The 27,584-nt window shown below is 41.5% G+C and overlaps 2 protein-coding genes and 1 long non-coding RNA gene across 3 annotated transcripts in view; 2 read left to right on the top strand and 1 right to left on the bottom strand.

Annotated features, from left to right (window-relative positions):
• Positions 1–3,237: 3,237 nt before the first annotated feature.
• LOC111324153 (uncharacterized) lies at positions 3,238–9,646 on the top strand. The gene is made up of 2 exons (XM_088731310.1): positions 3,238–3,352; positions 5,236–9,646. The coding sequence occupies exons 1-2, from the start codon at positions 3,290–3,292 to the stop codon at positions 9,256–9,258; spliced, it is 4,086 nt and encodes a 1,361-aa protein (XP_088587436.1). The 5' UTR covers positions 3,238–3,289; the 3' UTR covers positions 9,259–9,646.
• Positions 9,647–11,751: 2,105 nt separating this feature from the next.
• LOC111322591 (adenylate kinase 9) overlaps positions 11,752–27,584 on the bottom strand; it is a 19,100-nt gene continuing 3,267 nt past the window's right edge. The window contains exons 5-30 of the mRNA XM_022925718.2: positions 27,571–27,584; positions 27,255–27,367; positions 26,857–27,048; positions 26,471–26,599; positions 26,078–26,152; positions 25,546–25,790; positions 25,124–25,304; positions 24,243–24,399; positions 22,701–23,016; positions 22,034–22,191; positions 21,083–21,646; positions 20,219–20,529; positions 19,874–20,099; positions 19,508–19,700; positions 19,086–19,305; positions 18,793–18,861; positions 18,442–18,657; positions 17,799–18,017; positions 15,521–15,734; positions 15,030–15,231; positions 14,665–14,811; positions 14,264–14,481; positions 13,539–13,905; positions 13,099–13,197; positions 12,719–12,936; positions 11,752–12,180 (exon numbers count right to left, since the gene is read on the bottom strand). Coding sequence (XP_022781453.2) covers positions 11,969–12,180; positions 12,719–12,936; positions 13,099–13,197; positions 13,539–13,905; positions 14,264–14,481; positions 14,665–14,811; positions 15,030–15,231; positions 15,521–15,734; positions 17,799–18,017; positions 18,442–18,657; positions 18,793–18,861; positions 19,086–19,305; positions 19,508–19,700; positions 19,874–20,099; positions 20,219–20,529; positions 21,083–21,646; positions 22,034–22,191; positions 22,701–23,016; positions 24,243–24,399; positions 25,124–25,304; positions 25,546–25,790; positions 26,078–26,152; positions 26,471–26,599; positions 26,857–27,048; positions 27,255–27,367; positions 27,571–27,584 — 5,275 coding nt within the window. The 3' untranslated portion in view covers positions 11,752–11,968. The remainder of the gene's footprint in view (positions 12,181–12,718; positions 12,937–13,098; positions 13,198–13,538; positions 13,906–14,263; positions 14,482–14,664; positions 14,812–15,029; positions 15,232–15,520; positions 15,735–17,798; positions 18,018–18,441; positions 18,658–18,792; positions 18,862–19,085; positions 19,306–19,507; positions 19,701–19,873; positions 20,100–20,218; positions 20,530–21,082; positions 21,647–22,033; positions 22,192–22,700; positions 23,017–24,242; positions 24,400–25,123; positions 25,305–25,545; positions 25,791–26,077; positions 26,153–26,470; positions 26,600–26,856; positions 27,049–27,254; positions 27,368–27,570) is intronic.
• LOC148725731 (uncharacterized) lies at positions 20,000–23,929 on the top strand. Its single transcript, XR_015990653.1, has 2 exons — positions 20,000–20,137; positions 22,552–23,929. It is a non-coding gene; the product is annotated as an uncharacterized LOC148725731 (long non-coding RNA).

Below are 27,584 nucleotides of genomic sequence, written 5' to 3'. Positions count from 1 at the left end.
TGTTGACATCGGTTGATCTACCTTTTTTGAAGATTGGATTGACTCGAGATAACTTCCAGTCTGTTGGAAATGTGGCATCATCAAAGCTTTTCTTAAATAGAGGCAGCAGACTATGAGCGACAGGGTCACCAAGCAACTTGAGGTCCTTGGCCAAAACAAGGTCAGGGCCTGATGCTTTCCGCGGGTTAGCAGCCTTGTTGACTTTACTCTTGACCTCATCCCAATTTAGGTCAATAGAGGATGTAGTAGGTGTAACACGGTAAATGAACTTCCGTAGCAGTGAGCAATCCAAAGGCTCCAGGTTATTAGTGAGATCTTCACAGATGTTAATAAAAAAGTCATTGATGTATTCGGCTTTTGAAAAGTTGTCTGTAATGATTACATCATTGTTTTCGTCTATAATTGGTCCAATCGGCTTGGCTTTATGTTTTCTAAGGACCTGATTAGTTAGTTTCCAAAAGTCTTTTGGGTTCTTTGACTCGTTGAACTTGCTATGCCAATAGCTGGACTCAGCATTCCTTAGAAGCTTTTTCACTTCATTTCTCTTATTTCTGTATTGTAACCACTTTACTTGATCTCCTCCTGACGCCTTGGCATTTTTCAATAATTTGTATCTAAGGTTCATTTGCTTCCTGATTGATGAGTTTATCCAAGGTAGGGATTTATCTTTCACTTTAACTTCTCTAACCGGGAGATTTCGATTCAAAACATTGTTATATAGGTAGTTCCAGGTATATAAACTGTCGTCAATGTCATCAAATATACTAGCTATGTGCCAAGGAGCTTGGTCAAATTCAAGTTTCAACTGGTCAGTGTCCACCAACTTATAGTTCTTCGTTAAGATTACCTTTGGTTTCCCTTTATTTCTGGCTAGTCTTAAAACAGCATACACCAAATGGTGATCAGGGATACCAAAATCGATAGATGAGGACTTTTCCACTTTAGATGGCTGGCTGGTGATGATAAGGTCCAGTAGCGACTCAGAGTGGTCTGTAACTCGGGTTGGACCACTAATGACATTTTTAAGATCAAAACTTTGCATGATATTTTTTAGTCGTCTACCATTAATGTTACTTGAATTAGGCATCAAGTCACAATTAAAATCACCGATAAGAACAATATTTTTTCTCTTCAGCCAGATGCCAGTGAGTAATTCCCTAAATGTATCTAAGAACACAGTATCGTGAGGTGGTTTGTATAAACAGCCAATGAGAAAGGATTGCGATCGCATTGTGACATTTAACCATATAGCCTCAATGTTATGAGCATCCCATTTGTGTACAGGGTTAATTGTAAGGCATTCTTTGTAGTAGATAAGCACACCACCACCATGCCTGTCACGATCCTTCCTTGCCAGGTTGTAGTTGTTAATTGATATCCACTCATTTGAGACGTCCTCACTCAAGTGAGTTTCAGTAATGCCAAGGATGTCGAAGTTAATATCACTTAGAATTAGTTGAATTTCACGAAATTTGCTCATCAGGCCATTAACATTTAGGTGACCAATTTTCAGATTTTTATCCCCAAGTTCCCGTCGTAGGTTATGAGTAACGCTAGCCGTTTCGCTTCGTTGAATTTCTGCATCAGTTGAGACACATGTAGCCTGCGAACAGGCTCCCGGCTTGGAGGAGCACAACGGCGCGAAGCAGGGGAAGGGGAGCCTGCACGCGTCTTGCTAATTCGCGTTTACCTCCCACAAGAACCCCGCAGAGGACTTATCTTGTTAACTGTCAAATGTCAACCAGTCAGTGCGCGCGCCGGAAGTCAAAATCCAAAACAGAAAACAAACAAACGAACAGGCTCTCGGCGAGCAAGCGCCATGTCTCACGGTGGCTTTTTTAACAGCAACTGTTTAATAATGACACTTTGAGTGTTTCCATCTGCAGTCCCGGTGATTGCAAGTATTGGCGTCCCTTAAAAAGATAAAACGAATAAATTCAACGTAATCAAAGTAAAGAGTGACTACAGCGTCTTGGTCAGGAAATCAAGTAATGCAATCGAAAGACTCTTAAAATAACAGGCACGGCAACACAGACTTAAGCTTATCGGTGAATGACTATAGAACTTGATTTTCCTTGTTTACAAAAGGATCTGATCTGCGACAATTTCCCAAACGCGTCACGGAAAGCAACATTTGCACCGAGTTTTGCCTCAGACCTGTGAACAATCATTGAACAAGTGAGTAACAATTTAGTTAGAAGTAAACCCAACAGGATTCGTTAGAAACATAATACCTTGCTCCAGTCCACATCTCAACAGTATGGGACTCATCCACCCCAACTGCGGCCAATTTTCTGTCAAGAGAAGAGCAGTTATCTTTTAAAATGTCGAGGAATCGTTTCTCCACAACTGTCTCAGCCGAACCGAAATTTTGCGGCCCTCAGCCGAAATTTTGCGGCACGCAACTCGTCTTCCGAGATATCCTCTGTGGAAGCCGCCGGGATACCCAGACTTCCGGCCTCAGCAATTTGGTCTTCTATGATGATTTTCAAAGGACAAATAACCAACACAGTTTGCCGCTCTTCCCCTTCAATCGACACAGCAACAGTAAAGAGTTGGAAAATAAGACTTTTGCCGTATCCTGTCGGAAGAACCGCGAGCACATCATCTTTCTTAAGTAAATAGTCCACAGCATTACGCTGTTCGGGCTTCAATTGCAGCGTAAACTTCAAATTATTTGATAAATGGTCACAAGCCTCGCGAAGAACAGCATCCCTTCTTTCCGCCATTTTAATTTTTTGTCTCTACCGGAACTGAAAACTTAAGACTACGTCATGAAAATTTAAAATCAACCAATCAGCGCTTTGCGTCCAAATTTTGGACGCAGACATTCGATATTCTGAGATTTGCGTGCAGGCTCCCCTTCCTGTGTCCCCACGTCTGATTGAACGGGGAGCCTGTTCGCAGGCTAAGACACATGTAGTATGCAGATTTTGTGGTACGTGACACTGATTTGCATATTCGCCATCTTGGAACGATATATTTTCTTCAAATAAGGAATCAGAGAAGTCGAAAACCGCTTGAATTGAGTTACTACAGTTTGAACATTTCCAATCATTGATTAACCCCGCTAAGATCTGTCTGAGATTCAATAAGAATTACTAATGATATCTTGGGAGTGAAAGGGCTAATAAAACACACGGCGGAAACGGGATGCTTAAACTTTAAGTCAGTTTTAACCGGCTAAAAATAGTTGAGAAAATTTTGTGGAATTTCACGCAGGCGTTGTGTCGTGTACCTCATTCCAGTCGTCACACAATTTATGTGACAGATAAGGTTACGTCTGCATATGGTAGGGAGTCATCAACTGGTTCTTTTGAAACGCTTCGACGTCTTCAGTTCTTCAAAAGAGGTAAGAAAAAACATTTTTTATACAAAGGCTTGCAATACTATGTGCATGCTTTGGACCGTAATTTTATTACGTTGTTGTGGGTAACCATTGTTGAGAACTGCGATTCGCTCTTTACCGACCCCAGTGTCTCAAAGTCAATGATCGCTGGAATTCGACTTGAGAGTTGAATTTACGCGCGTTTTGCAACCCTTATCGTTTGAATCCACTTGTAGTTGCTACAGTTTTGCTGGTAAGTTTTACACAGTGAATTATGCCTATATCAGTTGCCCTCGGTAAGATTAACTGAAAGTCTCTTGACTACGTAGACGGATTTATTGTTTCACCATCTTTGTGTTGTTCAAGGTTAGTGCAGCGATGAATATCTTAATAAGTGTCAATTTCTGAACGAAATTCAAGAGATTTCGGGCAATAATTAGTCTGTGACTGTGTTGGATTCATGGCTAATGTGTGTTTGTTCCCGTGAAAAATGCGTCATTCAATGTTTCTATTCTCGTCCTTTTGAACTGTTGCGAATTTTCAAGAGGGCATCGTGATTGCTAAAACCGATTAAACCTTTCCCTTTCCATGTGGTTACCTTTTACTATATGCAGCAGTGTAGTAAGCCGTTTTCCGTAATATCTGTTCTTCATAACTTTCAAACAATAAGTTTAATAATTGATGAAACAGAAAGATTTGTCCGAGCATGTACACCGGAAGTGACTTACAAAAATTTGTTTCGCAATCTTTAATTCTCAGAAACGGCTTGTGGTCGGACGAAACACCAAAAATAAACACTAAACTAGTATCGGGATCCTTCGAAACGGCTCTAAACATAAACTATTCTCGAGATTCTTCGGAATGGTTCTCAACAAACACTCTGCTACTGAATTGTATGACTGTACAATGACTCCTAGAAAGAGTCGCAGGTCGCAACCTTTACGCGACAACAGAAAAAGTTATTACGTAATTGTCTTTGTCAATTACAGGTTCTTGACACCTTTCGCATATTTTTTTCGCAGTCAGAGTATTTTAAACAATTTTGTTTTCTTGATTCCTGCGGGTTAAATTTGTCAAATGCAGAAAATCGAGAGAGAGAAAAGAAATAGCACGTACATATTTGATTTCCACTGCAAAAGATACCGAATGAATTGAAAGAGACTCACTTTACAGGTTACACGCTGTTACACATGTAACGCGATGTTTGAAACTTGGAGGGGTTAAATTTTAAGGATACAGTGTCGAGATAAGACTAATTATTTCAGCGCTCCCCCTCCCCCCTCCTACCATGTATAACACTATACGATCAGTTTTTTTCCTAATCAGGTTTGTAAGAGATCAGAACAAGTAACCGGTCTAACCTTTTTATATCAATACAAACCAGAAAAGAGGCAGTATTGTTTGCAAATCTTCAGCTTCTCACATTTTTTTCTCTTTTTGTGGCTATTGTCTCCTATAGGAGGCGAAGCCACATATGTTGTTGATTATGGATAGGGTCACCCAGAAACAGAATATTACTATCCTTATTTTTACCATCATAACTATACTCCTGCCTAAGGGTTTATGGATTGTATGGCTATTTAACCGTTGCTATAAGGCACCACTATACAGAGCGATGGAAATCGCGCTTAGGAGGTCCAGGTCCTTATTATTCACGCTTCAGATCGCACGTTTCTCCGCCCGAGGGAACATTTGTGACAAGCCGGGGAGAGGTTTGCTTGGAGTCTGGTACTAGTAATGAGGCTAGACCCCAGTACCCCATCTTGTTGGTTAGCGTTGCTCAAGGCCATATACTTTCCCGCGGGCGAAGAAAGGCTCGTGCTGAAGTACTCATAACAAGGGCCAGCTCGCAGGCTATGGTGCGTGCATTTATCCACGTAAACAATTAGAAATCGTTTGTTTTTTAGGAGGCTGGTGGTAGTTATTTCTATCTCACAATGGCCCATTCCCTGGAAATAACTAATGACACGCTCTTTGGTATGAAGCTGAACACCCTTCTTATTAACAGAGGTACTGCGGCATTACGCCGCGTATTCGATAGTTATGTGCCTCCGCCCCAGCTCCAAACGTTCTTAATCGGAAAGGAAGCTGTCATACGGAGACTTAAACGAGAAGGGAAAATAAACAAGTCTCAGTGGGACAAACTTTACCCGGCGCCGGCGGTTGGTACCCCTGCTTCAAAAAACTTCGACATTTCTCTTCTTTACGTTTTGCTTCGTAACGTTTGTAGAATGCCAGCTCCTGCCACTGGCTGGGGTGCAAAACCTGCTCGAACAGATCGCTCAGTTGGGGCTGCAGTGGAAAAAATACACTGGTATCGTAACTGGTACAGTCACGCAACAATTTTCGAGATCGATGAAGCTTCATTTCAATCATCCTGGAAGGAGATTGCTGACGCAGTTCAAAGTCTCGGTGAAGACCCTTCACGAGTTGAGAATCTTAGAGCCGCACCACTGTCTGTTAGCATTTGCATGGAAAGACTTGCAAAGTTTGATTTCACCGGTGAAGTCCATTTTTACACATCCAAGTATCATCCAGGAACTCGCGAGTGGGTTTTCAGTCATGTCGAGAGTTGGTTTCAAAATCGCATGTCCGATTCACGTGTTCTTATTATCACTGGAAATGCTGGTATGGGTAAATCTGTTATTGTAGCACAGTTATGCAGCAACATGAAAAAGCGCTCGGTTCTTGGTGGAATGCACTTCTGTCAGCACAATAACCAGAGGCGAAGGAAACCAGAGCTAATGGTGCAGTCGCTGGCCAGACATTTGTGTGACAATCTTCCAGGTTTTAAGGACATCCTAGCAGGTCAGTTAACCTGCCTAAACCCAACTGATCTGACAACCATGAATGTGGAAGAACTGTTCACGCACGTTCTTCAAGAGCCAGCGAACATGATGGCAGATCCAGGAATGAACATTCTTTTGGTGGTGGACGCTGTAGATGAGTGTGAACATCAAGGAAGAAACGAGCTCTTTGATGTGATCAGTACACAGTTCCACAAGCTACCATCTTGGATAAAGTTTGTTGTCACAGGTCGCACTGAGCAAGCAATGATGGACAAACTAGCGCACTTCAACCCGTTCGTCCTCCACCCCTCGGACGAGAAGAACGAGAAAGACATAAAGCTATTTTTTGAAGAAAGTTTAAAGAATCTGGTGCCCAAGACGAGCATCGAGCAAAATGTCAATCGCCTTGTAAGTCAAGCTGAAGGACTTATGTTGTATGCACATTTTGTTATTAAGTATGTCGAAGACCAAAAGAACACCCCGACACCTTCAAATCTCTCAAGTATTTTCCCTCGTGGGATCACATCCGTGTACGAGCAATACATTGATCGCCTGCAAATGGATCTTGGAGTTGGCAAAGAGCGTTTCTTCGATTTTCTTTCGTCACTTGTTGCAGCACGTTCTCCTTTACCTGCGACCATGGCATCGAGAATTCTCGGCCTGTGCCTTGACATTGACGATGGTTGGAGCCAATTCCAAAAGATGTCAGAATCAATCTCACGTTTGCTGCCCATTCGCGACGGTTGCATCGATGTCTTCCATAAATCACTTGTTGACTGGCTCTCTCATCCAGAATTGTACGGTAAACATAGATTTACGGTTAAAATCTCAGAAGGAAATGTCGTTTTATCAAAGGAATGCGAAAGGACCTACAGTTCCATCAAGGAACGTCAAGATGTCCCTGTGGAGTATTCTCATGAAGAAAAATACGCTCTTCAGCACGGAACGTACCATTTCACAGCTTTACCAAAACTAGATGAAAGCCAGAAAAACAGAGTTTTTTGTCATGCATGCAGCCTGGAACTACTATATGCTAAATTGCAGAGCAAAGTTTGCGACGTTTTCTCATTAATTGAGGAACTTCAAAACGTCAAACCATTCTTGAAACTTTCCGGTGATGACTCGAAGGAAGTCAGTGATTGTATAACGTGCCTCAGGCGTCATCCCTACTTGTTGATGGAAAACCCAAACATGATATTTCAGTTATTAGCGAATGATGCGGAAACTATAGCGATAAGTCTTGAGGCCTGTTCTGTGATGAGTCAAACAAAGTACCACCATCCCCTCCGCTTAGAGGTAGTTAACAGGTCTCAGACAACAGACCCCGTGATCACTAAATTCCGTTGCAAGACCTACGTAAACTGTTGTGACGTTTGGATCCAGGGCGAGAACACTCTATTGGTCTGTGGATGTGGAGAAGGTTTCGTCCACATGTTTTCAGTGGAAACAGGAAGAGAACATTGGAAGTGCCAGTCTGATGTGATCGACATCTGGCAAACCGAGGAGGAGCGTTGCAATTACTGTTTTTTAGTCCCACAACATGAGGTGGTTCTCCACGGTCGATTCGATAAAGCCTTAACATTTACTGGTGAATCAAAGGTACTATTTCCAGAAAACAAGCATACCTTTATTGATGCTTGTATCTCACAAGACAGAAAAACGATGGTGACCAGGGAAACTCATGTGACAAACAGCCTGATGATTTGGGAACTCGAGGGAGGAGAGCTGGCAAGCAAATTGGAACTGCCCACTAAGAGCATCGCATGTTGTGCTCTTTCATTATGCGAACAATATGCTATCTCAGGCAGTTTTGACAGAGGTGTCTCTCTGTGGAACTTGAATGTGAGCGACTACAATTATCAGCAGAATGCATTAGGTAACAAAGAACCTTTAACAGTTGATTGCCTTTCAGGATCAGAAGGAAATTCACAGTTTGTGCTTCTAAATTCTTCTAAGAAGCAATCGTTGACATTTTGTGAATTACTCGCGAATGAATTCAAGTCTTCTGAACCACGATACATAAACCTTGGGTCGACGCATAGAAGTCTTGGTGTCTCAAGCCGTGGAGAGTGTTTGTATGTATGTGGTGAGTCTCGCCAATTGCACTGCCTCGGTTTGCCTTTCGCAGTTCGAATTGCTCTAATTTCCAAGCGAACCAAATGGACATATGCCAAAGAGGTTGACACGGAGAGAGTGCTTCTAAAGGACTCTGACACGGTTTATATGTGTCGCACCCTCGAGAACAAAAGTTCTGAAGAAATGGCAGCTTGTGGAGTGATGGCTATTTCCTTTTCAGCTGATGGTCAGCATTTGTACGTTTTGTATAAAGTAGGAATGAGTGTGTATGAAGCTTCCAGCGGAAGATGGCTTCGCAGTAACCCGTCTATCCAAGCGAAATCGTTTGCACTGTCACCGAGTGAAGACTTCATTTTGCTTCAAAAAGGAGATCGATTTGAACTGTGGGGTTCCGACCTGCAACAAAGAGTTAAATCTTTAGAACATCCGACCACACCGCAAAGGTTCGTCAGTTACCTCGACAACGACCTTGTTTTTTTTCTTTCCAGATCAGGACAGATCCAGGTTTGGAACCTCAACGAATCGACGTTTAGGGAAATCAAAGGCCCTAAGCAGTCTTTGATCGAATGCTGCGACATCTTTGTTTTTAAGCAAGAAGACGATGGTGTCTCACATTTTCGTCTCCTATGCTGTGATCGTCAAAGTGGTCTAACGTTGTACGATACTGTGAAAGCGAATCACATCAAACAGCCCGTTCCTGAAGAAGAAATTGTCAGATGTTGTAAGTTTTCGTTTGATGGACGGTGTATCGCCACAGGACACATTGACGGATCATTAAAACTTTGGGACGGTCGACGTCTTGAACTGAAGAAACGCCTGAGTTGTGGTGATAGTCTGGTAATAGGGTGTGGCTATCTGGAGCAAGACCTTGGCGATGCGGTTGCAACGGTCAGTGAATCGGGAACGTTAAGAGTGTGGGATGCTTTCTCGGGCAGTCAACTTGGGTCTATAAAATTTGAAAGCAACATCTGTGGAATTGTAGCTTCACCGGTAAAGGCTCAAGTTTGTATTGCTCTTGAAGGCAAATTTGTCATCGTAAACGTCCACAGGCTCGAGTTTGATTAACATCTTGGCAAATGGAAATCTCGAATAAAGCAGAAACATTAGCGGAGAACTTGCTAACGCGACTAGGTACAGTTTGCACACCCGGTGGAATTACTCTGTCAGCGGTCGGCTCAAAACGTTGTCCCCTGATCCATGGACCGCCAAACCGGAGAAGTGGTGGACAACCCTACACAGAATTCCCCTAGAACAGACTAAAAAAAGATCAATCAAACGCCGTTAAGATTAAAAGGCGAACGATATGAAAGTTAACCTATCACCAACGAGCGCCCACTATTTGATTTGTAACAAGAAGCGCAAGTTTTCCCATCCTCGGAGACCCAGGGGCTGAGTCGATTTCAAGTTAGGGCATGAAGAGCCCCTGGGGACGTTGTCTTACAAGACTAGTTCCAAACGGTCGCAGTCATTCTGCCATCTGATTGGTGCCAGAAAATCTTTGTGTTTTTCTGCCCAATCAGAGTAAAGTGTGCCTTAGAGTCCTTTCGTGTGTTTTATCGCAGACATACACTTGTAGCTCAGTTGCTCGCTATGTTTGATTGGACCGTGCGATGGAGATTTGCTTGAGGTGAAAAGTTTCAGTCTCAGCACACAAGGTAAGAGAAATCGATCAGATTGTCCGCGAAAATCTTACCGGAAATTATACCGAATACTTCGCAGGTGCCACCAGAGAACGTGTTCTAAAGTTTGCGAGGTTTGTATACAAAACGATGGTTGCGGTCATTGATATGTCGCTTTAAACGTTAAACGAGATTTAAGCTTAAATCTTTCCAGATTTTTTGCATAATTTGCTGTGTCTGAAACTTTGCCAATCCCGTGAAGTTATTTCGTTGCACGGGCCACGCAGGTATGTCGAGTAACTGGCGCTTTCGCCTACGTAGCTTTCTGCTTTCTGTGCGCGCCAAAATCTAATCTTCGCTTTGTAGCTTGTAAAGTCGTCCACAATACGGCCAAGGTTGCAGAGAACGTCATGTTCGTGGACGACCTCCAGCAAGCCCTAAGAGAAAGCTTAGCTGTGTTTCAGCTTAGCTAATTAAAATCTGAACAAAAACTTATTAACGAGAACATCGCGAGGAGAGATGTTTTCGGGCAGTTACCGAAGTGGTTTGGAAAGAGTTTAATCTTTCAACTGCTACCGAGAGTGTTGAAATTCTTGAGCTAGGAAGGCCACGGATTCTCTTCTAGTCCCTTGGTCATCGTCATTTCACCTCTTCTGTCGATTGTTGAAGACCAAGTTGAATACCTTTGATCATTGGGAATCGATCCGATGCTGCTTTCGATGGGAAAAACAAAACCAAAGACCAAGAAATATTGGATGGAAAGGGCGGGTTTGCTTTATTGCAAATGTCAGCTTAGTAGTACAGGGTTATCTACCCACATCTATTAAGCAAAAGTTTCCACGCTTAGCTTTTCTTTTTTTTCAAGCGAAGATGAGATTAGATTTTGGCACGCACAGAAAGTTGCGCGAGTACCAGTTTCACGACATACCTGCGTGGCCCGTGCGACGAAATAACTTCACGCGATTGGCAAAGTTTCAGTCACACAAACTATGCAAAAAATCTAGAAAGAGTTAAGCTTAAATCTCGTTTAACGTTTAAAGCGACATATCAATGACTGCAACCATCGTGTAGTAAACAAACCTCGCAAACTTTAAAACACGTTCTCTAGGGATACCTGCGAAAGTATTCAGTATAATTTCCGATAAGATTTTCGTGGACAATCTGATCGATTTCTCTCACATTGTGTGCTGAGACTGAAACTTTTTACCTCAAGCAAATCTCCGTCGCACGGTCCAAACAAACATAGCGAGCAACTGAGGTACTAGTAGCTACTAGCATATGTCTTCGTGTTAGAACACACGAAAGGTTTCTAAAGTACACTTCACTCTCATTGGGCAGAAAAACACAAAGATTTTCTGGCACCAATCAGATGGCAGAACGACTGCGACCGTTTGGAACTAGTCTTGTAAGACAATGTCCCCAGGGGCTCTTCATGCCCTAGCTTGAAATCGACTCAGCCGCTGGGTCTCCGAGAATGAAGTTTTCCAAACTCTGTTGAGTTTTGCAGAAAACAAGTGTTGCCTTTAACAATATTTGACAAACTTAACTAAGGGTAGATAGGGTCATTGCTTCATGGCGTGTTGCGTTTTTGCTTAAGCTGAAGAAAATCCCTCATGCAGTATTGCGGAAATTGCAAATCCATCCTGTGCGATGTTTGTATTTTCGGTGAAATGACATCATCTACGTTGTCGCAGTTTCTTCTTTTACCCTTTCTCTTTCTTCACCACTAAAAGAATCTGCAATCGTGACCATTTGTTTAAACTGCGCACAAAACATGATAGTCTAGCAGAATTAATTTGTTTTTATTGATGATCAAATACGCGCCAGATCCAATTTCAGAGGAGGGAACACTTAAATACTTTGTTGTCAAGGAAATCATAAGGCGCATTTTTATGATCATTGCCGAGTGTTAACCAACAAGAAGAGTGAAACAAACCGATCACAAATCAAAACGAATTTTATTCACAATTGCCACTATGGAGCTGACATTATTTTTTTTACATTTCTATGGTACAATACGAGTTCAAGTTAGACCCAAACGCAAGTTACGAGTTCGAAGTAAACGAATTTTCCTTGAAAATAAATAACGCTTTGTCCTTCTCCACAGCGTCGTATGAAACTGTCAAGTGGAAACGATTTTCATCGTGATGAAAGTATCACGCACACCAGGTTGGTGTGGGTTCTATGTCTTTAAGTGCCAGAAAAACTGACAGTTTGTGATCGAAGTCGATCGGTAGTTCTTCTGGTTCTCGGTAGCGAGCGGTCATCTCTTTGCCGAGGTAACCAATCAGTTCACACTCTTCTTCGAACCTCATCAATTTCTGTTTGTATTTTTTTCGTACGTACTCACTGCTCTTAGGGTTGTAGGCTGAAAGGAGAAAACAAAATGGTGTTAGTTCAACTTCTCTCTAAAATTTCTTGACTCGAAAAAGAACCACTCCCAGTTTAAAGTGGATTTCTAGTGCGATATAACGGGTACGGATTTCACTGAGTTTACGAGAATGAAAAGGGAAACGAAGTATTACAGATTGCAGATGGGTAAAAGGTGAACAATGTTGAATATTTTCGGCAGACCCAAACATTCATTTAATAAAACTGGCAGCGTTACTTCCTCTATGAAAGTGAAAATAAAGAAAAAAGGACACGAACGGAAGGAGAATGAAACCACTTCTGATGCACTTTGACATCAACCGTCAATTAAAAAAACGCTTGTTTATGTATCTCACACATACAGACACAAGATCTGTCTTAGGCGCTCGGAGAAAGAACTGTCAACTTCCGGCCGCCATTCATAACTTGTCTCTGCTTTAGCTCCCAATTCTTATACTAGCCCGCGAGGCTGCCTTATTTGCTTTGCATTCTGTCAGCTTTTAGAAGTTTTAATGTTTATGTTACTTTTTACTGACCTTTAAGATAATAGCCAATATAAAGCAGAGCAGATTTCTTAGCATCAATGAATGGGTACTTCGGTTTGAAACAGCCCACGGCAGTGAGCGCTTTGGTTAGAGCGGTTGCCACACTCTGCTCCATGTAACCCAACATAGGGAGTCCACTGACAAGTAAAAGTTCTTTTCGCGGCGGTAACTTGTGTGGTAGTGTCAGTCCATGGTACTTTTCAGGTAGCCTGTCGATAAAAACAGACACTATTTAATTATTCTTACTTTTAGGATTATTAGCAATTGTTTTGGACCTAAAAACCCGTTAAATGGAAAAAAGGAATTTCGGTTAAGAATTTGTGTAACGTCTGTCTGTTGCCTCTTAAGTTTTGTCTTCATAGTAAAATTACCTCATAAATTTTTGTAGTTTTTCCTCCGTTTCAAAACAAAATAATTTTTCTCGGTATTCAACTACTAAGTTTCTCTCTCCAGGAACAATGTGCTCATATCTGCGGGAAAAAAAAAATGACGAACGTTAACTTGTTACATTAATAATAAGTCCAGGAAATTCAGAAAGTGGATTTGTACGTGTTAAATAAAAATAATAAATGAAAAGATAGATAAATAAAAATCTCCGATACAAAAAAATTCAGTCTCCCCATCTCTCTTTCCCCTGCCTTCTGTTATTTTTCTACTTTTAACTTGATCATTTCTCTACTTGGGGTGTTTTAAAAGTACTTTTCGCAAATTTTTATTTTCAAATGATAGTTTTGAAGATGTGTTTTAGTTCCTAACATAAGTGAAGGTTCTCCTTCAGAACATTAACCACTTAACACCACAACTCACTAACCTCAGTTTTCCATCCAAATACGTAACAGGACAGTAGCCTTTCAGTTCAATCTGTTTCGGGAACATAGTTTTCACTTCCGCTTCCGTCCTTCTTTTCGGAAGGAGCTCGGGGGCAGGGAGTTTTCTGGGGGCCTGGGGAGGTACGTAGCGAGCTGGATCAGCGAGAAATAGTTCTAATTCCACTCTCGTCGCCATTTTGTAATAACGTCCTCGAAACTCAGCGGCAAATTCGAGCGAAGAGTTTACAGAACAGTCTACCAGCTCTCCACGGTCTGCTAAGCTGACTGGGCAGTATTGGTCAAAGTCACCCAGGCGGACAAGACACTCACTCGGTGTGATACACATATCTGCTATTGAAGCAGCTTTACCTGAAAACAGGACAAGGAGTGGGGTGAGCCAACTAACTACGAGGATTACAGCCGAGTCATCGACAATGGTCAACACAAAACCTGTTAGCTTCTTCGTTAAACTTCCAAACTCCTCTCTATTTATTTTAGCGTGTTTAATTGATTAAATGTAAACACGCATCTGTTTTCTGTTTGCGTTTATAATTTTATGTCGCGCGGAATAGTCACCATTTTGTTTTTTATCGAGAAACTGAATAATGTCAAAACAATTTAATAGATAACTTCCCAAATCATGATTACGATCAAGCCTAACTACCCTTGTTAACTCTTTAACACACTGGTTTACGGTAGTTGTGGGATGAATTGCAACTAACATTACCTTCAGATAATCTATGTAAGTAAGTCTGAATCTGACGGACGCTTTTTCTGGCTTCATCAAGAGCCTGGTTCCAAATCCACCACTTCGACCGCTGACCATCTATATGGACCCAATTTCTGTGTTCCTTTTGGTACCAGTCTCTCACCTCCACAATCTCTCGCTGCCAGGCGTTAAGCCTGATGCCGAGTATCTGCTGACTATCGTGCAAAGGAAGGACCCTGGAACAGAGACGACGAGAAACGTGATCAGTGTACAAATTCTCTTGAAAAAAAAAATACAAAAAAATCAAAGGCATACCAAAGCAATAATGAATGCTTTGTTAGATTGTGTTTTAGAGGCCTCCCTGAGGGTCTCAAGTCGTTTACTCAAACAAAAACGGAGTATTAATTTCGTTTTTACACCTTGTTGGAGCATGACGGTCAGCGGTTCCTCGTCCCAACACTTCATCGTCGTCTACTTGTAGTTCTAGGACTCTCACAGGAATAATCTTCCGCTCGGTCAATAGCTCCACTTGCTTCTTGGTGACAGGATATCCGTCGAGTATAAACCTATCAAGAAAAATATACAAAATATACAATTATTTAAATCAAAAGTTAGGGAAAACAAAGCTTTAGTTTGGACCCTGTGTCTAATTCTGTTTAGGCCGCTTCTCATTATCTTCGATCAGATTAAATGTTATCTAATCATTTGTTAGAATTATTCGAAGCAATTTCCCATGAAAACGGGTTTCTAGTGCTTATCTTCTTACACGAAAACATAATCATACCCTCGCGTCTGACACTGCATGTCCAACAGGGCAACCTCCAAAGCTTGTACCGCCAACTCGTCCGGCACAGGGTTCCCAGCCTTTAAGTGAAGGTTGATTTGTCGAGCCAGTTCCGTGTATGACTGGAAATTCAGGACTTTTCTGATTGCTTCACCAATTGATAGTCTTACTACGCCATACTCTGCCACAAAACGCTTTGCCACTACATCGAAAGACAAACACTGTATTCATATCATTTGTTTTGTTTGCTAAGTAGAACTTTGAACTTTATGACAACCTAACGAACCGATCGAATTTCGTTTCTACGACCCACAACTCAATCAAACATATAGATATAAAAAAAAAAAAAACAGCTACGCTTAAATCCAAAAGCGAGGAGGAAAAAACCTTGATGAAACTCATACCTAGGTGGGGTAAGGCGAGAAGAGAGTGATTGGGTAAGTAATATATCTACAACCCTAATTTAATTATTAACATCTCCTCAAACTCACATTCAGTCTTGCCAGACTTCGGAGGTCCGATGATCGCCATCTTGATAGGAACAACAGGTTTAGGGGAAGGCTGTTTCAAGAAACGCGATGGACACTGCATAAAAGTCTCCCGCTCGTCTCGTCCCGAGCAAAAGTAAATATTTTGTCGGTAAACAACAGGGAAGGAATTGATACCAAAGCCGGGCTGAGGGGGAAGAACTTCACCTTCTAGCAGCTGAAAAGAAAAATCCACGCACGCCAGTTTTATTTTACTTGGGGCCAACTACCTAGAAGCTCTTTTTTTATGGCATAAATTATTCAAAGCTTTCACAGAACAACACTATAGCCACAGAAATAAGTATGGTACAAACAAGTAACGTGCATGTGATGAAAGAATCAATGTGAGAGATGATATGTAAAATATCGCCATAGACATCAGCCTTTAAAATCTCTTGACTTTTCCAAACCTTTCTCGATAAAATAAAATTTCCCTGACCAACTAAATACAAAAGCACATGGAGCCGCTGTCTACAGTCGTCCCTACAGCCGTCTTGAAAGCCGTCCTTACAGCCGTCCTTAGAGCCGTCCTCACAGCCGTCCCTACAGCCGTCCCTACAGCCGTCCTTACAGCCGTCCTTACAGCCGTCCTAACAGCCGTCCTAACATCCGTCCTTACAGCCGTCCTTACAGCCGTCCTTAGAGCCGTCCTTACAGCCGTCCCAACAGCCGTCCTTACAGCCGTCATAACAGCCGTCCTTACAGCTGTCCTTACAGCCGTCCTTACAGCCGTCCTAACAGCCGTCCTAACAGCCTTCCTTACAGCCGTCCTTACAGCCGTCCTTACAGCCGTCCTAACAGCCGTCCTAACAGCCGTCCTAACAGCCGTCCTTACAGCCGTCCTAACAGCCGTCCTAACAGCCGTCCTAACAGCCGTCCTAACAGCCGTCCTAACAGCCGTCCTAACAGCCGTCCTTACAGCCGTCCTAACAGCCGTCCTAACAGCCGTCCTTACAGCCGTCCTTACAGCCGTCCTTACAGCCGTCCTAACAGCCGTCCTAACAGCCTTCCTTACAGCCGTCCTTACAGCCGTCCTTACAGCCGTCCTAACAGCCGTCCTAACAGCCGTCCTTACAGCCGTCCTAACAGCCGTCCTTACAGCCGTCCTAACAGCCGTCCTAACAGCCGTCCTAACAGCCGTCCTAACAGCCGTCCTAACAGCCGTCCTAACAGCCGTCCTTACAGCCGTCCTAACAGCCGTCCTAACAGCCGTCCTTACAGCCGTCCTTACAGCCGTCCTTACAGCCGTCCTAACAGCCGTCCTAACAGCCGTCCTAACAGCCGTCCTTACAGCCGTCCTTACAGCCGTCCTAACAGCCGTCCTAACAGCCGTCCTTACAGCCGTCCTAACAGCCGTCCTAACAGCCGTCCTTACAGCCGTCCTTACAGCCGTCCTTACAGCCGTCCTAACAGCCGTCCTAACAGCCGTCCTAACAGCCGTCCTTACAGCCGTCCTTACAGCCGTCCTAACAGCCGTCCTAACAGCCGTCCTTACAGCCGTCCTAACAGCCGTCCTTACAGCCGTCCTAACAGCCGTCCTAACAGCCGTCCTAACAGCCGTCCTTACAGCCGTCCTAACAGCCGTCCTTACAGCCGTCCTAACAGCCGTCCTTACAGCCGTCCTTACAGCCGTCCTAACAGCCGTCCTTACAGCCGTCCTTACAGCCGTCCTAACAGCCGTCCTTACTAAGTAATAGGGACCTTACGCAATCAGGACGGCAACGCCAAGGAAGACTTTGACTAAAAAATGAATTTCTACTCTTAGTTAGAATTTCAAAAATGGTTGCAGGAGCTTACTGTCTTATACGGCGCCACAGCTCAACTTCAGCATGACTTATAAAAGTAGCGTTGAGTTCCAAATGGAAATTAAAATAATTTGCCGTCGCGGTTTCGGTTCGCAGACGACGCAAATTTTGGCGATTTCACGTTGTTGTTTTGCATGGGACGGCTAAGAAATGTACAAAGTTTCAAAACGCACGTGCTGAGCTATTGTTCTGCCAATTAGATCTCTTGTTTTTCCACGTCCTCGTTGCCGTCGCCGTCGTGGTTTGCGTAAGGTCCCTAATGATATCTTCTGCATATAAAACTCATTTGTGTTACATCCTAGTAGAAAATTAGATTCAGGTCACTGAATTTTTCCTGACCTCACAGAGGTTTTAACGTGAGTATTTCTTAACCTATAACTAACCAGATTAGACGCATCCTGACACAAAATCAAAGTCGCAACAAGCTTAGTATTTACCTTCACAGGACACCACTTTCCAAAGCGACTTGGAAACTTGTAACCCATGGCAAGCATTCTGTTGGCTAAGTAACCATCAATAGCGAAGCACCGATCAAACAGACTGTCCCGGAAATCAACCACTGGCTTCAGAACTTTCTTGATACAATACTCTACAATCCGTGGCTTCCGTCCGCCATTAATTTCTACCCGAGGAATTGAAATCTCTTCTAGCGTTTCCTAAATATTCAATTAAAAATTAAGATAAAAGAGGTTAACGGCAATTTCAAATCAAATTGATTCGAAGGCTTCCTTTTTAACAATAACAGTCCTAATATTGTTCGTTTTCTTTTTCTATTTTCTTTAGCAGTTTTTTTCTCTTTTCAGAGCGAAAAAGTCGATCTAAAAGTAGGTAGACGGTTAACAAAATTTCGTGCAACTTGTTTCGTGTACATGAAAAAGGCTTACATTTGTCTCTGGCCAAAACAATATAGGAAAATAGAGACAAAACAGAACAAAGCCGTAATTTTTGAAAAAAAATTCTCCGATCGGATTATTAGGCATTGTATTCTTCAGTAACCTCGGATAATTTATAAAAAGAATAAGAATTTGGTGATTTGATTGATGACTTTCTTTCTCACAACATAAAACACGTCATACTGACCTGTACAGTAGCTACTCGTCCCGTCTCCTCGTCATATCGATCTCCAATCTCCGTTTTCAGTCGTTCGATAGCATCCTCTTCACTCTCCTCTTCTTCTTCTTCCATTTCTTCTTCATCTTCCTCCTCGGCATCCAACAGCGCCTCTATGTCTTCGTCTTCTTCATCTTCATCTGCATCATCCTCACTGTCATCGCTGTCTCTCTGCGCCTTGCGGGCCTGGAAGCGAGTGTCAACCAAAAGTTAGGCAGGTGGAACCGGGCACAGGTGATTGGAAATGATCGTATATGATCATAAATTAGTTCCAAAACAATATGAACATTGAGAATGAAACAAAGCAAACAGGAACATTACCATTTTCTCGGCTTTTTTGGCCTCTAATTCCGCCATCCTTTCTTCCCGTCGCCGTGCTCTATCTTCGTCCTTTCGAGAGGATGAAAAAGAAAGCCAGTGTTTAGAGGAAATTAATTGAAATAACGACAACTGATCTACATAACGCTCTCCTTGTCTCTTTGGACTGAACGAAAAATCACATCAGTGGTAGTGAGAACCAGTCACTGCACCATCAAAGACGCCAACTTGAGACATTAACGAAGTTCTCTTAGCAGAGATAAAATAAAATTCTTTGAGACTATCATTTGTTTTACCTTCTGTTTCTTGGCCAATGCTCGCTGTCGTTCCTTCTCCGCCTCTCGTTTGTCTCTTTTCTTGCGCCATTTGTCCAGCAGCGGTGGCAGGAGGCGGTCAACAATTTCTGTGTCTTCCACCACAAGGATCACTGCAATGTCTGGGAACAGGCCCGTGGAAGACAGGTAACGAGCCTCAGCTTCAGTACGAGGGAAACCCTCCAAGATAAACCCAGTGGATCTTGAGGGAAACAAGAAAAAACAAAAGAAAATTAAGCAACTGAGTTGTCAATCTCTTCAGTAGGTGTGATTTGTCTGAAAATTCCTGTAAAAGCATGGTAAGCATGAGTCAGTAGAGTTAGAAATGTCTGAAATGTCGACAGGTTTAAAGAACTAACAAGAATTTAACAAGTTGACGATGTGTAGTTAAGCACCCATCTCACCTAAAAGGCTCTTCATTCCACCATGCTGGTAGAATCTTGTCCAAAGTTTCGTTTGGCAAGGCTTCACCATCAGCTAAATTAGCGCGGATGCTTTCCTCTTCGTCTGTTAGTTCCAGTTCTTGTTCTCCTTCACCCCCAGTCCCTTCCTCGCCATCAGCTTCTCCCTCTCCTCCCTTAGGAGCATTCTCTGTATCTGGAAAAACACAATTTTTCTCACCGAAATACAGATATAACAAAATTCCAAAATGAGGGGAAACTTTCAGGGTAGAGACCCGTTTTTGGGCTTACAAATGAAAAATAATTCATCTTTTCTACACAGGAATTGAACGAACGGTAAAATCTAGAGCTGTACGCATTCCTACTGACCAGTTGCCTCCAGTCCTTCAGGTGTCGTGATGGCTTGTTCACCAGTCCCTTCTTCATCATCATCATACTCGGGGCCAATCTTTTTTTTTGTCTTTGCGATGATAAGTTCCTGGAGACGATCCTTGAATGAGATGTGGAACACGCCCATTTGTTTGGCAAGTTGACGGCCATGAAGGGTTTTGCCTGCTCCTTTGGGACCAACGATCAATAGACGAATCGGGGGAGGCTGTCGATTGAATTCACAACAATTCACTGAGAAATAAGGTAAGTGCTATTGCGTTTGCATTAATTGCCACAAAAACTAATGCGAATCAGAGGCTACTTGCAGTTTGCACAATTTCTCACCTCAAGAGGTTTATTGCTCGGCAAGAAATCCTCTGGATCATCCAAGAACACACCTCTAGATTCCGGAGACGAGAAAAAGTATGTTCTCCCGCGGTATTTGGCAGCACATTCAGCGATACCCGGCCACAAAACAAATTTTTTCTTCAACATAACAGGACAGTAGTGGTTTGTGTCGCCAAAGATCTTTTTCTTGTCCATGTTATAAATGTCTTCTTCTTCCTGTTCTTCTTCCTCGTCTTCCTCTGCAAAGTCTTCTTCTTCTTCATCTTGATCCATTCCTGTGTACTCCCAGCCGCGGTAATTAAAAGGGGCTGAAACAGAAAAGTGATTGACTTTCAGTAAAACGAGACAAAACTTTCTAAATAAGCGCACTGATAAGCAATGCCGCAGGACACCTGAGGGGTGGCTGCAAATCACTTTATATATGAGTTATTAACTAAGCGTGAGGTCAAGATGACTGGATATTGGTCGAGTTTTTTTTTTCGCATTTTTATGGACCTCGACTTTGTCTCCGTCCATGAAAATGCGAAAAAAAAAAACCCAAAAAAAACATTTTTTATCCAAGGTACATTTACGTTTTCCAGTCCAGTCCTTATTTTAACGTTTCCCAGTCCATATTAAACTATGATTTTTCAGCATAGACGACACTAAACATGTTGGCTGTTAGGTTAAGTCTCTTGATCCAGAACAGGAGAGATACTTTTGAAGTTCTCCTTCCTACAATGTTCTCCCCCTCCCCCCCCCCCCAAAAAAAAAAAAAAATGAAGAATTCCTATCATGAAATACTCCTAAAGTCTACCAAAATTGCACTTTTAGCTCAGACTTTGTCCTGTGGTTCGTTTTTACACAGATAAACATTCTTACCTTCAACTTTCTTGACGACCTCCTTGTTTAGTTCGTCCGGCTCTTTTTCAACGGACACCATGATAGGCTCTATGTTATTTGTGCCTTTCAATACAGACAACAGCTGTGTAAAGTCTCGATCATAGTTCGTTCTTAGGTTCTTGAACTCCTCCGTCTCGGGTATATTGGGTGGCATGTCTGAATCCAAATTCAACTCCTCTTCTTCAGGTCCCGTGCCAAATGACAGGTCTTCTGCTGAAGGCTGCGCCTCAGGTATCTCAGTAGCCTTCAGTTCAGCTTCAGCAGTAGCACCAGCGTCTACTTCCTCCTCCTCTTCTTTACCTTCCTCTTCTCCCGCCTTTTCTTCCTTAGAATCCTCTCCTTCGACCTTCTGTTCCCCTTCTTCTCCCTCGCCGGTTTCTTCAGCTTGCTCCTGTCGGATTCTTTCTTCCTCTTCCCTCCTCTTGGCTTCCTCTGCAGCCCTTCTTTCAGCTTCTTCTTTTTCCTTTCTCTCTCTTTCCGCTCGCTCTGCTTCCTGTCTAGCTCGTTCTTCCGCGCGTCTGGCCTCCCATTTCTCATGAAGTTCTGGAAAATACAAATCATGATCATCTATCAGGTTCGCAACATTTTCAAACTAGACATGCACACAAAAGAAATGCTGAAAAAAAGACACTTTTTAACAAGAAACCGGGAGACATACAACAGCATCGTATCACTGAGGAAGCCAGCGTTACGGAAAAGAAATATCCCTTTGTGAAGAAAGTTAACATTTCTTAATTTTTGTTAGTTCACGACCGTCCACCATGCTATCATCCGTTCCTTGTCCACTCAACTGTGCGTCTTTCTGTCTGTCTGTCTGTCTGTCCGTCGATATGTCTGTCTATCTGTCAGTATGTCTGTCTGTTTGTGCGTGTGTGTCCGTTTGTCTGCCGATTGTTCTCCTTGCACTCTGGAATATGTTTCTTAAGGTACCTTCTTTGTTGGTGTGATACCATCTCTTCAGCAGATATTCTCCATTTTCACTGTCATCTCTCAGGCAAATCACCTCATCAGGAACAATGTTCCTTTCAATCATTGAAGTGAACTGTTCGCGTGTTCTTGGAAAGTTGTCCAAAATGTACCCACCAGCACTAAGATTAAAAAAAATAAAGAATTCTTACTAATCAGGGGTAAACTGAGTTTCTGCCTGATGGATTCAAAATGATTGATAGTCTTGTCCATAAAAAGAGGCAATGGGTTCTAAAGTAATTTTTTCGAAAAAATTAATGGAAAAGGTTTGATGAGAATTCCTTGAAGGAAAATGAAGAAAGAGATGTTAATATTATTTAGCTGTGCTATTACTGTTTTTCGTTCACAGTGGCTGACAAATTGTGCCATTGAAGGTCTTTCTCAGCCAGTACCTTGAGGGTCATGGCTGATATAGGAGGTAGTATAATGCATGAAATCTCCCTTAAGTTGTTCTCTTGATTCTGATTATGACTTCCCTTCAGGTTTAAGAAAAGTGAGGCACCACCCTCACTTTGACCATCAAACTACACCATTGCCACAGTTGGCCACCTAAAGTGCAAGTAAAATGACAGACAACAAGGGACCTTGTAGTTGTTGAACTAATGCCAAAATCCCTATTACTTGAACTTACTGTGGTCCATCAGGATTCAGTTCCTGTAGCTCAGCATATCTTTTCTGCACAGCCTCCTCAATCACATCGGTGTACTCATCTGGTGACAGTTCAGGCTCTCTCTTCTCAGCTTCAACCATGGCCTCGTTGACAATCTTAACAACTTCAGGATGATTAGCATCAATGGGTACTTCTACCCTGATAGCTACGCTAGATTTATCATCATCACTCCCTTCATCTCCTTCCTGTGTTTTTCCACCAACACTGGTTCCATCCACATTCCCCTCTTCCCCTTCTGCTGCTACTTCTCCAGTAGCTTCAGCTGGTGGAGGATCAGCTGTTTGTGAAAGAAAACACAAATATTAAATACGTCAGGCCACTGAAGATGTTAAACCACAGGAGGTGAATGCTGGAATGACATGAAAAATGAATTTAAAAAAGTTAAGCGTGTGTCATGAGCTTCTGACTTGGAGTTAGATGTGCTACCAATTTCTTGATAGAGAACTTTTTCCAAGATTGACAACATACTGGGTTCATTTGTACAAACTGCTACAATCAGTACACAGGACACTTCCACCTCTTCATTAAATGAAGACAGTGTTTATGGCTTGCACCAGTATACTGATTATGAAAGATTTACTACACCTGCTATGTCATAAATACAGTTTATACCATAGAAAGTGTGGCATACAGAGTTTTAATCACAAGCTGTTTGTGTCAAAAACCTGAGCGAGTGAGGTACGAGCGATTGAGGGCTTTTGACACAAACAACGAGTGAATAAAACCCCATACAAAGCACTTTCTATGTCGTGAGCTGTTTATTACACGTAATGTGAGAATTTTCGTTGAAATAATTTTCTGAACACTAATTAGAAACAAAAACTCACTAACAATGCAAATTTAATGGCAATGGAAAATATCATAGTACATGTACATCAAGGGACTAAAGTGCTGAACGGAAAACTGCACCTACAAAAGTTTTTTTTTTTTATTTAAGGCCAAATTTTGCAAGCGCTTATAAATTGAGAATATGAGCATGCAAACAGTTGCAAAAATTTTGCAAGCACGAGCAAGCAAGTGCTCGTGTAATTCTTTCGAGCTATTCAATTGGTTATACTTCAACACGTGAAAGAGTTGCACACCATTCTGATTGGCTGTATAGGCTTTTTTCACATGTGAAAATAAAGTATATATAGATTTCTACAAAATAAGCTTTATGGAATAAAATTCTCGTGTTATGTGTAATAACATTCAATATAGAATCTTGTCTCTTCAAATAATATTAGCTAACATGGGGTACTATTGAAAAAATGGTTAGCTGTGTAAATGTAGAGTTACATTATTACAGAAGAAATTATCATTTCAGTAAATTGGAGGAGCATTTTGAAGCATATCATCAATATTTTGGATATATCAACAAAGTTGAAATGGTAAATTGGCAACCCTAATGATTACAAAAGCTGACATTTCGAGCGTTAGCCCTTCGTTACCCCCACCAACGCAGCCCCACACAGTTTCTTTCGAAACTATCAGCCTTTATCATCAATATTATTGTACACTTACATTCATCTTCCTCCTCAGCATCATCAAGTTGTTGTGATTGTATCGCTGCAGTTATTTTAGAGACTGCAGATTCAATAGTTTCCTCTCTTATTTCATCCAACATTTTCTTCCTAGCAGCCTCTTTCCGGGGCTTGATTAATTCATCCATGTCAAAAACCTGAAGAGTGAAATTCAATGCATCGAGAGTGGGTACAGACAACAGCATGATCAGATCTAAATATTAAGTAATATTTATTGATAAATTTATTTGAACCAATTACTGAAAGTACTCCTAATAATATGCCTCCCCCTTCCCCCTCACCCCCTGTATAGGGCCCTCTCCCCCCTCACCCCCTGTATAGGGCTTCCAGTTTCTTGTCACCATTGCTTCCCCATATTACAAAAATTACAGAAATAAAAACAAGCATCAAAATTAGGATGTACCTGTTAATGGTTGTACCATGGGACTGTTATTTGCTTGGGCTGGGTAATACTTAATAATAATGCCCCCATCAGTTTCTATTTGAAATATCTTTGTTTTTTTAAACCAAAGAAATACTACAGCTGTAAACTACATTCAGCAAAGCTGGGTGACAGTTCAAAGGAAACATAATGTGTTTCCTTTTGGTTCCCAATTATTTAGTTCTTTAAATAATAAGCACTTTCTTGCTTCCCCTTCCCCCTCTCTCTGAAATGTCCCCTTACCTAAAAACCCTGAAAATAGATGTAGGGGACATCATTAGAACATTTACCACAGCAGTTATTATAAAACAGATGTTGGCTTGTTTATGAATGCTCAGAAAAAAGAGACGACCTTCACCCTCACAACAGCTTTACTTCATTTAGCCAAAGAACCTGATTTAAGAAAAAGAAGACCTGGATCACTACTGTTCCATTTTTACCTTAGCCTTGTATCTCAAGGCCAATGCTTGAGCCAGTACAGTTTTTCCTGAGTGGGGTGGACCCAGGACACAAACTTTACAGGGAGGACGAGGTAAGTGGGGGGCAAGGAAGGGACGTGGATTCCTCATAAAGTGCGCCAGTGCTTCATTTGATGCCATCACATAAAGCTTGTCCAAGAAACTGAAAGGTAACAAAGTACAAATCAAGTTAAAACAAATTGACTTGGTGTTATATTACAATGTCATTTATCCCTTGCAGCAAATTAGAAATCTATGTGCATCAAGTACTAACATGCCAATGAGAGTTCTCTAACATATAATTTCCAGCTGATTAAGATAATTGCTCTTCGTTTCCAAATTCAAGGACCTTTGGGCAAGTTTCTGACAACCTGGAACAAGTTTGTAATTTTATTTCATTTTACCTGACTGCAAACTGAGCAACCCCCTGGACAATGTTACCCTCCTTCAATGCCACAGGGCAAGCACGCCCCCACTTGCTGCGTCGCCAGCGGAACTTGGGTGCTACCATCTCAGTTGCTGCCAAAGTGCGAAGAAGGTCATCAGTTTCTGTATCATCTGATATTTCCTCCCCTTCTTCTGTTCCTTGAAGCCGTAATGGCACAAGGGCATGGCTTAATTTGAAGGTGTTCAGTTTCATCATAAGAGACTGGAAATGAAATGTGAGATGGAAACTGAATTCATTCCACAATTGGATACTAAAATACAGAACAACCTAAAGACTAAATTAATGACTTACTGATGACAGGTCTGCAGCCATCTTAAACAAAAGGACAATTCTCAAATGTCAGTTGAAAGAACTGTAAGTATATATATAGTTTACAGTTTATATGCTGCAATGTTGACAGTTAAGTTTCCAGGCTTTTTAAATTTAAACAAAAAAGAAAATTGAAACATGCGTGATCATCTTCTTTTTAGTCAATTCTTTACACTCACTTTGAAAACAATTTTTGGATTCTCATTGCCATTCAACTCAATAAGCTTCTGTTGATCATGATCAGCCATATAGTCCTGAGAAAAAATACAAAAAAAAATAATGCCCCATTCATTTCAAGTTAATTATTTAATATAAACCTATTGGAGCAAACTAAAAAGTTCATCAAATTTTACGACATTCTTAAAAAGAGAAACTGCACATTATATAGATGATGCCTATTTTAAAATCATTTGGAGTTATCAGCCAAGCTGACAATATAAATTGGCCACTGGAGAGAGTTTCCAAAGCTAATGTTTTAAGCTTGAGAAATATGCTGGTACCCCATCATTTGATGTTTATGTCAATCCAGTTAAAGTGCATCGTTAAACATATACAGTGAACATGTAAATTACCTCAAGAGTTCTTAGCATCATGTCACGATACTTTTTAATACTGGCAGTAACATTCTGAGGTAAGTCTTCTGGCCTTGTGACGAGTCTTGCCACAAGTTCTGGCGTGATTTCTTCTTCTTCCTCTTCCTCCTTTACAATAAAAAAAAAACAGTTGTAGACAAATGATTTCAATGCCATTTTTCATGCAGTTGTGTTTTGATTTAGAACAAGGTCACTGCACTATGTCGTGCAAGCTGCATACTAAAGTACCAAGTTCAGAAATTAGTTATTAGAACAATGGCACTCCACTTTCATTTCTACTCATGAATAGAAATGAAAGTGGTGAATTTTTCAACTCAAGATTTAAGGTATAGAATGGAGTTCTAGAGTTTAAAATCAGATCCAACCTCTTCCTCTTCTTCAGTCATTTCCTCTCCTCCTTCTTCTTCCTCCTCTTCTTCTTCTTCTTCTTCATCATCTTTTTCTTTATCATCTTTAGCTTGAACCTTTGGGGCGTATTCACTCTTTGTGTAAAGTGTATCAGTCAAAGGATCCACACGCTGCTCACAGCGTCGCTTCTCTAAATCCTTATCTGGAATCTGATAAGAACAATGAAAATCAGTTGGTAACAATCTCAATTACAAGTAAGTACACATAACATTGATTGCATTTCTAAGCAGACTATACCTAACTTAAACATTCTATATTCAAAAGTAATTAATCACAAGATAAAGCTGTAAAGAAGAACTTGACAATTTCTAACATCATATAAATCTCCCCAAAAGCTCATCCTTTATTTTTTTACCTTAACATTTATGATAAAGTCTGGTGTAAGTGGCAGATTTTTGACAAGGTCAAGCTGATCAGCCATTGATAACCAGTCCTCACATAGTGAAGGAAATCCATCCAGTATATACCCTAAAGAGAGATCAGAAAAATTATGAAAACTTTTTATCTGCATGCAATACAAAAAGTAATAAAAAAAACGTCTAAGACAAGTACGTTCTTGTGGCATTTATAATATAATTCACTGTCTTTCAGTGTTTTATCAAGAAGTAGACAGGCCCTGATTATCAACATTTTGATCAGAAGCATTGCTGATAGTAAATGTTTGTACTCACCATGATGGGCAACT

The sequence above is a fragment of the Stylophora pistillata genome, chromosome 8, assembly GCF_964205215.1.
Source record: "Stylophora pistillata chromosome 8, jaStyPist1.2, whole genome shotgun sequence".
NCBI classification, from domain to species: domain Eukaryota; kingdom Metazoa; phylum Cnidaria; class Anthozoa; order Scleractinia; family Pocilloporidae; genus Stylophora; species Stylophora pistillata.
This window is presented reverse-complemented; position numbering and strand designations above follow the sequence as displayed.